Below are 11,475 nucleotides of genomic sequence, written 5' to 3' on the forward strand. Positions count from 1 at the left end.
TCGAAGCAAGGTTGGTTGCATGAAGAAAGGCATTAGCTCTCTTGTAACCGAGCAACGCAGGAATTGATCACTGATCAGTGGGAGTGACATGCTAACAGCCAATCAGGTAACGGTATCAACTACCAAATTTGCTTGCGCCATCTAGTTGTCTTGTGGTTGATTCCTTGCAGGGAGTGAGAAAAGAGGTTAAAAATGAGTGCTGCAGAGATAGAAGAAACTGTCGATAAAACAAGAAACTTCACCTCAATTTTGGCAGTTTTTTTTTTTTTTAAACGGACTGTAGTCAGACCGAGGCGCTCGTAGTAAGTAATAACCGCACAGCAGAACACATGCAGAAAATAGTTATTCTCGGGTTTCTCTGTTTACATTTTCCCACTGCACTATTGTGTTACATTTTATTACGCATTTCTCAAGTATTCCTTAATTTAAAAGGTTACTGTTACGTGCTTAATATGATTTTAGAAGTTTGTTTACATTGATTAAGTGTTTTCCATGGCTGTGTTAACATTTCCTTTCCAGCTTGATTGCTGAGGGGATTATAATCAGAGAAAGGTTGCATTTTAAATAAAAATGTTTGCATTTAATCTATTTTTATCCTGGTCCTTTACGATAAAACACTTATATCGTGATTCAGTGTTTAGCCATATCGCCCGACCCCACTTGTTTCTTTTAATAAACGTGGTGTTTTAGACTGCAAAATCTTTCAGTTAAGGACACTTATGCATAGCTTGTGTGCTTAGCTGTTGTGTAGGTGATAGCTGCCAGTAGCATAAAAGCCTACCATTTTTACATTTTGTAAATGACTTGACTAAACTACAAGAAAAGACCAACTTTGAGTACTTATTGGAATTCATTTAAATGTTAACTGGTATTAAGCACAAGTAGTCACGCTGCAGGACTGTTTGTATCAGAGCTTATATCGGGGATTTTGGATGCAAGCCGATATTACGAAAAACCTGTTTTTTAGCTAATATCGGACCAATATACAATATAAATATTGGATGGAGACAACCCTATTGCTCATCTTTTTTTTTTGTCTAGTTAACCCATCGTACATTTAAATCAAACAGAACTCTGGTTAGCGCCATCATTGAAACCATGCAAACTTTTAAGAATTGGTTAGAAACCAGAATTGAAAGAAGGAATTGAAAACTGGAAACATTCAAATTCAAACTATACCCAACCCTAATGATGAAGTTGTGGGGATGGGAGAGTATTGTGAGGCTGAATAGGTTGAATTTCCGTGAGTTGGTGCAATTGCTACCCTCCTTTTGTGGACATTGTTAAACTTCCAGTGCAACAATCATTCTATACCAGGGGTCACCAACGCAGTGCCCGCGGGCATCAGGTAGCTCGTAAGGGCCAGATGAGTAGCCTGCTGGCCTGTTCTAAAAATAGCTCAAATAGCAGCACTTACCAGTGAGTTGCCTCTATTTTTTAGATTTTATTTATTTACCAGCAAGCTGGTCTCGCTTTGCTCGACATTTTTATTTCTAAAAGAGACAAAACTCAAATTGAATTAGAAAATCCAACAAAATATTTTAAAGACTTGGTCTTCACTTGTTTAAATAAATTCTTTTTTTTTTTAATTTGCTTCTTATAACTTTCAGAAAGATAATTTTACAGAAAAAATACAACCTTAAAAATGATTTTAGGATTTTTAAACACTTATAACTTTTTACCTTTTAAATTCCTCCCTCTTCTTTCCTGACAATTTAAATCAATGTTCAAGTATTTTTTTTATTTTATTGTAAAGAATAATAAATACATTTTAATTTAATTTTTCATTTTAGCTTCTGTTATTTCGACGAAGAATATTTGTGAAATATTTCTTCAAACTTATTATGATTAAAAGTCAAAAAAAATATTCTGGCAAATCTAGAAAATCTGTAGAATCAAATTTAAATCTTATTTCAAAGTGGATTCTAACCTATTCAAAACATGTCATCAAAATTCTAAAATTAATCTTAATCAGGAAAAATACTAATGATGTTCCATAAATTATTTAAATTTTTTCAAAAAGATTCGAATTAGCTAGTTTTTTTCTTAATTTTTTTCATTTGAATTTTTAATTTTAAAGAGTCGAAATTGAAGATAATCTATGCTTAAAAATGTAATTTTCATTTTTTTCGTGTTTTCTCCTCTTTTAAACCGTTAAATTAAGTTTTTTTTCATCATTTATTCTCTACAAAAAACCTTCCGTAAAAGGAAAAAAAATGTACGACGGAATGACAGACAGAAATACCCAATTTTTTTATACATATAGATTTATTTATTAAAGGTAAATTGACCAAATTGGCTATTTCTGGCAATTTATTTAAGTGTGTATCAAACTGGTAACCCTTCGCATTAATCAGTACCCAAGAAGTAGCTCTTGGTTTCAAAAAGGTTGGTGACCCCTGTTCTATACTATATCAGACCAAATTGGACTTGATTACCACATTATCTACTCTACAATGACATTTTTTAAACAAAAGGTTATGTGTGTCCTCATACCTTCCTCGGCTTCTTTTTTTACTATCGTCATGTGAATTTGACTTCGAAGGCCAGCAAAAGAAAAGCAGCAGTCGTAATTTTGTCCCATAGGTGTCGTGAAAGGAAACCTCAACCGGTCACCGTCCTTCGCCAGAAGCTCTATCGCTTGTCCTCCACTCAGTGTAGAGCACTTTGGGTGTTTGATGAGTGACAGACGCCTTGCCACCTGTTAATCCAGAGAAAAACTATATTAGCTTTAAACCAACAACGGCAACGTCATAGTTAAAAGGCTTACTTTATCTAGTGTATCACCAGGAGCTTCATCCAGACTATGGCCAAGAAGAAGGAAGTCGTCCACCCCGCGAGCTACAGCAAGAAGGGAGTGACCACCAGAGATGAGCAAGACCAGGAAGGGGAAAGAAACTGGCTGTAACATCCGGACAGTCAGGGCATGGGCTTCCATGTGGTGGATGGGGATGAAAGGCTTGTTGTTCTGTCTAACGAACCTCTGGCTGAACTCAAGACCAACGCCCAAGCTCAGCGCTAGGCCTGGCTTCACTGTGGTGGCTACAGCCGACAGTTGGCTTGGGTCCACACCGCTCTTCTGCAAAGCCTCCTTCACCACATGTTCGATGTGTTCCCGATGAAGCTTTTGTGCCACGGTAGGAATGATACCTCCCGTCCTGTATTGGGAGATATGAGGGATTTAAAGCGTTTTCTATTCGGGTTCCAGTACTCTGGAATGCCCAACCTGTTAGTTAGAGATGCTACCTCAGTAGAAACATTTAAGTCCTATCTTAAAACTAATTTGTATACTCCAGATTTTAAATACAACCCTTTTTAGACCAGTTGATCTGCTGTCTCTCTTTTCTGCTCTTTTTTTCCCCATTGCTCATGTCATGTGGGATTTGAGCAGAGGATGTCGTTGTGGCCTGTTCAGCCCTCTGAGGCATTTGTGATAAAGGGCTGTACAAGTACATTTTGATTGATTGATGTCAAAACTACATTACATACAATTGCAATGACTTTGATGAAAAATAAATATGAAACGTTGACATGCGGCCAAGTGAGGCAAGTGAAGCTCAGGATAATGAAAAAAATAATAACAATGACAACATATAAGTTAGGTACTAAGACCTTTCATAGTCCAATCTGATGTATTACAATTTGCCCATACTCGAAGATAAGTTTTGGCTTTTTCTCAAAGTAAAATAATTGTATTGCACTGACTAGTCATTATGTGTCAGTAATGTCACATGGATGTGCTCTAACACTTGTACATACTGTAGCTTTCCATCTATCCATTTTCTACCGCTTTTCCTGTTCGGGGTTGCGGGGGTGCTGGAGCCTATCTCAGCTGCATTCGGGCGGAAGGCGGGTTACTGCCCGGACAAGTCGCCAATTCCAAGTTAAATAAATGTATATACAAAAAGTGAAAAAACGATATATATATTTATGACTTTTTCCGTCTCAAAAAAAAAAGTTTCAACCACAGTTTGTGAGGTTCTTGGCTTAGGCCAGGAGTTGGCAACCTTTACCACTCAAAGAGCCATTTTGACCCGTTTCACAAAATACAGAAAAAAATGGGAGCCACAAAAGTCTTTTGAAATTTAAAATGAAATAACACTGCATACAGAGTTTTTTTTTTTACTTTGTGCTATGTATAAACCAGGGGTCTCAGACACGTGGCCCCGCACCTTAATATGAAAATTTAATGATAGTGGGGCCCTCGAGTTTTTAATGAATGCCGCTTGACAGCATCACACTTGCCAACCATCCCGAATAATCAGATCCACCATTCTCGCGAATGTTTGCGGAATTTTCCTCGATTAACAATAATAAGGGCAACCTATGAAGGTTCCTCTCTGACGCCCTCTACAACACGTCCAATCAGCTTGCCAGCCCAGTCACATGACGTACGAGGCTTCTGCTGACACACGCAAACGATTCCAATGCATACTTGTTCAACAGCCATACAGGTTACACTGAGGGTTCTGATATAAACAACTTTAACACTCTTACTAATATGCGCCACACTGTGAACCCACACCAAACCAGAATGCCAAACACATTTTGGGAGAACATCGGTACTGTACACAACATAAACACAAAATAACAAATACCCAGAATCCCATGCATCCCACTAATACGGGCTACATTATACACCCCGCTAGCACCAAATCCCCCCACCCCCTCCGTGCGTCGGTTGAGGTGAGCGGGGTTGGAGGGAGCGGGGTTTGGTGCTAATGTAGCCCGGAAGAGTAGGGATGCATGGAATTCTGGGTATTTGTTCTTTTGTGTTCATGTTGTGTTATAGTGTCGATGTTCTCCCGAAATGTGTTTGTCATTCTTGTTTGTTGTAGGTTCACAGTGTGGCGCATATTAGTAAGAGTGTTAAAGTTGTTTATATTACAACCCTCAGTGTAACCTGTATGGCTGTTTACTAAGTATGCGTTGCAGTCGCTTTCGTGTGTTAACCGAGGCTAAACACAAAATGACCAGTTGACACGCAGATCGCGTGATGTAAAAGCGGGCGCGACGACATGTTGTAGAGGAGGATGAACACATTGCCATCACTGCACACCCTCAGTATTGTAGTCCAGGTGATAATTGGAGAATATTATCCCCGGGTGTTTTCTGAGAGAGGCACTAAAATCCGGAAACCTCACGGATTAGTCGATGGGGTCAGCAATTTAGCAGCTGAGCCACCTCAGAGTGATCAAAGAGCCGCAAGCGGCTCCAGAGCCGCGGGTTGCCGACCCCTGGCTTAGGTGAACACCAGGACATCCAAATTGACTAAGCAGAGGAAATAAAAGTCATTACAAAGTTTTCGTTTGTGAACCAGCAGAAGGATCATTACCTTTTCAAGAGGAGGGCTACACCTCAGGAGAGAGGCGGTTCGTCTAAATTAACCCAGATTGAAACATATTTTAAATGTGGGTGGTTGATGAGCCTTTTGTGTGCTTGTGTATGGGATGTAGCTATCGGTGTTTTTGTTTTGTATTTTATTTTATTTTTCACCTGTGGGGGATAGGGGGACAGCATTTGATGTATTTTAACTATTTTAGGACCCCCTTGATAACAAGATGCTGCATCTGAAGGGACTATCATTAAAAAAAAATTAAATTGAAAATTATTCCTATCAATGGTATGTAACTAAAAACCCAATAAATTAATGTTAAAACAATAGTTTCTAAATTTTAAATACTGGTACCTGAAGAGATTGCTATTTTGTAAACAAAATGCGTCTTTCAATGTTCAAAAACTCTGTATTTCCTTATTTTGAATGACGTTAGATATTGCTTTAATACCTTTCATTGTCCACTGTTTAAATGATGACACCTCCTTCTCCTGTCTTGAATTGGGAGCCAAAAGGCTATCCACAGAAGCACCTTCTGGTCTTTTCTTCATTTCAATTGTTTAATAAATATAAAGTTCCAATGGGGGAGAAGTTATCGTGCTTAATTTATCTTTGACAACAAAGGGACTTTAGAGAGTCTTTTAGGGATTTGGAGACAATAAAAATCCCAGGTTTTCCTGGGAATTTTCCAATATTTCAAAGAGAATATGCTGACAGGTGTGCAGATATGTTCCTACACTAAAAAAGGTAAAGACCACAGGTTTTTTGCGTTTTATGAAAAAATTAGGACTTTTAAATTTAAAGCGTGTGGTTAATCATCATTTTTTTGCTTTAATTATGTAAAAACACACATTAATCATGCAGTTATTTTGAAAGACCATGCTTAAAGGCGTTGTTGTACGGTCAGTGCTCAGATCAAAGCATAAGCCACTGCAAGATGATTTAGGACAGTGGTCTCAAATGGGGGTACGCGTACCCCTGGGGGTACTTGAAGGTATGCCAAGGGGTATGTGAGATTTTTTTTTATATTCTAAAAATAGCAACAATTCAAAAATCCTTTATAAATATATTTATTGAATAATACTTCAACAAAATATGAATGTAACTTCATAAACTGTGAAAAAAAAATGCAACAATGCATTATTCAGTGTTGACAACTAGATTTTTTGTGGACATGATCCATAAATATTGATGTTAAAGATTATTTTTTTTTATGGAGAAATGTTTAGATTTAAGTTAATGAATCCAGATGGATCTCTATTGCAATCCCCAAAGAGGGCACTTTAAGTTGATGATTACTTCTATGTGTAGAAATCTTTATTTATAATTGAATCGCTTGTTTATTTTTCAACAAGTTTTTAGTGATTTTGATATCATTTTTTCCAAATAGTTCAAGAAAGACCACTACAAATGAGCAATATTTTGCACTGTTATGCAATTTAATAAATCAGAAACTGATGACATAGTGCTGTATTTTACTTCTTTATCTCGTTTTTTCAACCAAAAATGCTTTACTCTGATTAGGGGGTACTTGAATTAAAAAATGTTCACAGGGGGTACATCATTGAAAAAAGGTTGAGAACCACTGATTTAGGAGACTCCAACTAGTTTGGGAGCTGGCAAATGTTGCTTCGTAATTTGTACCGACATCCATCCATCCATTTCCTACTGCTTGTCCCCCTCGGGGTCACGGGGGGAGCTGGGACCACATAGAAAGACCCCAAACCTGTGGGGATCGAACCCAGGACTTTCTTATTGTGAGGCACACGCACTAAGTAAAATATTCAAAAAGTGTTTGTGTATGACATTCTGACAATAAAATTGCATTTGTGTCAAAAATATTGAGGTCTTTTATTTTTTTCAATTTTGAAATGCCATCCATCCATTTCCTACCGCTTGTTCCTTCTAATTAATCTGATTTAAAACAAAGTATTTGAAAACAATAGGTCAGGGGTCACCAACGCGGTGCCCGTGGGCACCAGGTAGCCCGTAAGGACCAGATGAGTCGCCCACTGGCCTGTTTTAAAAATAGCTCAAATAGCAGCACTTACCAGTGAGCTGCCTCTATTTTCTAAATGTTCTTTTTTTACTAGCAAGCTGGTTTCGCTTTGCTCGACATTTTTAATTCCAAGCGAGACAAAACTCAAATAGAATTTGAAAATCCAAGAAAATATTTTAAAGACTTGGTCTTCACTTGTTTAAATAAATTATTTTTTTAATTTTTATTTGCTTCTTATAACTTTCAGAAAGACAATTTTACAGAAAAAATACAACCTTAAAAATTATTTTAGGATTTTTAAACACTTATACCTTTTTACCTTTTAAATCCCTTCCTCTTCTTTCCTGACAATTTAAATCAATGTTCAAGTAATTAATTTTTTTTATTGTAAAGAATAATAAATACATTTTAATTTAATTCTTCATTTTAGCTTCTCTTTTTTCGACGAATAATATTTGTTAAATATTTCTTCAAACTTATTATGATTAAAAGTCAAAAAAAATATTCTGGCAAATCTAGAAAATCTGTAGAATCAAATTTAAATCTTATTTCAAAGTGGATTTTAACCTATTTAAAAGATGGAATCAAAATTCTAAAATTAATCTTAATCAGGAAAAATACTAATGATGTTCCATAAATATTTTTTTTTATTTTTTCAAAAATATTCAAATTAGCTGTTTTTTAATCTTCATTTTTTTCAGTTGAATTTTGAATTTTAAAGAGTCGAAATTGAAGATAAACTATGCTTCAAAATTTAATTTGAATTTTTTTCGTGTTTTCTCCTCTTTTAAATCGTTCAATTAAGTGTTTTTTTCATCATTTATTCTGTACAAAAAACCTTCCGCAAAAGGAAAAAGGACATTTTTAATTCTAAGAGAGCCAAAACTCAAATAGAATTTGAAAATCCAAGAAAATATTTTAAAGACTTGGTCTTCACTTGTTTAAATAAATTCATGTTTTGACTTTGTTTCTTATAACTTTCAGTAAGACAATTTTAGAGGAAAAATACAACCTTAAAAATGATTTTAGGATTTTTAAAAACATATACCTTTTTACCTTTTAAATTCCTTCTGCTTCTTTCCTGACAATTTAAATCAATGTTCAAGTAAATTTAATTTTTTTATTGTAAAGAATAATACATACTTTTTAATTTAATTCTTAATTTTAGCTTCGTTTTTTTTTACAAAGAATATTTGTGAAATATTTCTTCAAACTTATTATGATTAAAATTAAAAAAAAAAAAATTCTGACAAATCTAGAAAATCTGTCGAATCAAATTTAAATCTTACTTCAAAGTCTTTTGAATTTCTTTTAAAATGTTTGTACTGGAAAATCAAGAAGAAATAATGATTTGTCTTTGTTAAAAATATAGCTTGGTCCAATTTGTTATGTATTCTAACAAAGTGCAGATTGGATTCTAACCTATTTAAAGAATGTCATCAAAAATATATATTCATTGTGAGAAACCATTAAGATGATCAGTGTTTCCACAAAGATAAATATCACAAATTAATAATAACATAGAGTTAAAGGCAAATTGAGCAAATTGACTATTTCTGGCAATTTATTTAAGTGTGTATCAAACTGGTAGCCCTTCGCATTAATCACTACCCAAGAAGTAGCTCTTGGTTTCAAAAAGGTTGGTGACCCCTGCAATAGCTTTACCTTAAGTGGATTGTTCTTATCTTTGTAAAAACATTAGAGTGCAAACATTTAAGTGAAAAGATAAGTCAATGCCTCACCAACCATGAACCTCACCACAAGTGCAATGATAAAGAACTCCCACCTCAGATGCACCTCTTTTTGTGTGTGTAGAGCTTCCCCCAGCACAGCACCAGTCTCATCCAGAACAGCAGCCCCAGTGTCATCACAGCTGCTCTCAATGCCCAAAACTAGTCGTGTGCCGGAGTTCCCTAAAGCAAGGCATCTCCATGAGTGTTGATATTGAAGCAGACTGTGTATATGTTTTGTCTTTAAAGAGAACATGGTCACACTAACAGGCATACATATTAGCCAACGCTAACAAGGAACTGAGAAATTATTATCTAGTTTCTTAATGTTACTAAAAATATTCCTGTATTGGATTAACAACTAGAAAGGAGAAGTTCGTTTTTCTTTCCTCTGAATCAATTGACCTGTTCTATGTATATAGTCGACCGCTTCTCCTTGCTCGTCTCCATGTTTTGAACTGACACGCTACTGCAAATCCACACCGCTACCTACTGTACCGGAGTATTTAGCAGGCTTTTTTTTTTATTATTTTTTTTTTTTTTTACATTGCTTTGGCAGTTTGGCTTATCACGCTGGTTTCTCAACCAGTAGGGCGGAAAGTGAGCCGGGACTGAACCAAACATTAGTTTCTATTGTGCTTACATGATGTATTAGTCATTCGTGGTTAATACCGTAATGTATGGGCTGTGAGCGATTCCTGCGCGCATGCGCGGATTGTGGAGCAGGGCGGAAGTTACCAAATAAAGGACGAACAAATACAAGCGACCTTCACTGCTTTATTGATTTCATTTAAAGTACAAGCGTACACAACAATGACAATTTATGATGTTTTTGTGTTGGCGTAATAATAACAAAGCCCATCTGATACTTTAGCTAAACATAATGCGATGAGGTGGCGACTTGTCCAGGGTGTACCCTGCCTTCCGCCCGATTGTAGCTGAGATAGGCGCCAGCGCCCCCCGCGACCCCGAAAGGGAATAAGCGGTAGAAATGGATGGATGGATGGATAATTTACCGTAAGCAAATGTATCATGCGGTGTCACACGTAAATGATTCCGTGTGTCTATCAGCAAACGTTTAAATGTCCGTCGCTTGAATATGGGTGCTGTAATAGTGTCCGCTCAAGCTTCAATCTGCTGCTGTGCATCTTTCTCAATTGGATCATGGTGACCAAATAACTTTGTTGGGCGGTACTACACCAAGTTGGTGGATGTCAATTACCAACCCTAGTGAGTTTGGAAATTGTGTTAGATGTAAATATAAACGGAATACAATGTTTTGCAAATCATTTTCAACCCATATTCAGTTGAATATGCTACAAAGACAACATATTTGATGTTCAAACTGATAAACATTTTTTTTTGTGCAAATAATCATTAACTTTAGAATTTGATGCCAGCAACACGTGACAAAGAAGTTGGGAAAGGTGGCAATAAATAATGATAACGTTGAGGAATGCTCATCAAACACTTATTTGGAACATCCCACAGGTGTGCAGGCTTATTGGGAACAGGTGGGTGCCATGATTGGGTATAAAAGCAGCTTCCATGAAATGCTAAGTAATTCACAAACAAGGATGGGGGGAGGCTCACCAATTTGTAAGCAAATTGTCGAACAGTTTTAGAACAACATTTCTCAACGAGCTATTGCAAGGATTTTAGGGATTTTACCATCTACGGTCCGTATAATCATCAAAAGGTTCAGAGAATCTGGAGAAATCACTGCACGTAAGCGATGATATTACGGACCTTTGATATCCTCATGCAGTACTGCATCAAAAACCGACATCAGTGTGTAAAGGATATAACCACATGGGCTCAGGAACACTTCATAAAACCACTGTCAGTAACTACAGTTGGTCGCTACATCTGTAAATGCAAGTTAAAACTCTAATATGCGAAGCGAAAGCCATTTATCAACAACATCCAGGAACGCCGCCGGCTTCACTGGGCCCGAGCTCATCTAAGATTGACTGATGCAAAGTGGAAACGTGCTCTGTGGTCTGACAAGTCCACATTCCAAATTATATTTGGAAAACAATCACTGTAAACATTATCATTAAAGGGAATAATGAAATACAAAATATCAACACAAAGTGTCAAGACAGAATAAACTCTGCTGCTGCAGCAACAGAGATACATTCTATAGATCCCTAAGATATATATATAATATATTCTTACATTTTTATGTAGGATTTACGCATGTATATATAACCAAATCATATTGTATCTTGAATTTAAAAATAGCTGACCGTTTTATCCCCCTTCTCTTGGATTATATTCCCAGTTTTGATTTAGGACGTCTGGTACATATAATAATATTCTATTACTGTTAAGCAAACAATGAATAAGAAAACACGCCAGAACATGTGTCCTTTATCATAGCTGCACTTGTGACAAAAAACACGATT

General features: G+C 36.3%; 1 protein-coding gene across 2 annotated transcripts in view; it reads right to left on the reverse strand.

The window, feature by feature from the left end:
* Positions 1–9,538, reverse strand: part of osgepl1 (O-sialoglycoprotein endopeptidase-like 1) — a 15,581-nt gene extending 6,043 nt beyond the window's left edge. Inside the window, exons 1-3 of one of the 2 annotated variants that reach the window (XM_061918560.1) lie at positions 9,132–9,538; positions 2,771–3,158; positions 2,497–2,701 (exon numbers count right to left, since the gene is read on the reverse strand). In XM_061918560.1, coding sequence (XP_061774544.1) covers positions 2,497–2,701; positions 2,771–3,158; positions 9,132–9,202 — 664 coding nt within the window. In that variant the 5' untranslated portion in view covers positions 9,203–9,538. Of the gene's footprint in view, positions 1–2,496; positions 2,702–2,770; positions 3,159–9,120 lie in introns of both variants that reach the window. The other variant, XM_061918559.1, reaches the window with a different exon arrangement.
* Between the last annotated feature and the right edge of the window lie 1,937 nt (positions 9,539–11,475).

The sequence above is a fragment of the Nerophis ophidion genome, linkage group LG13 (genome assembly GCF_033978795.1).
Source record: "Nerophis ophidion isolate RoL-2023_Sa linkage group LG13, RoL_Noph_v1.0, whole genome shotgun sequence".
Classification (NCBI taxonomy): domain Eukaryota; kingdom Metazoa; phylum Chordata; class Actinopteri; order Syngnathiformes; family Syngnathidae; genus Nerophis; species Nerophis ophidion.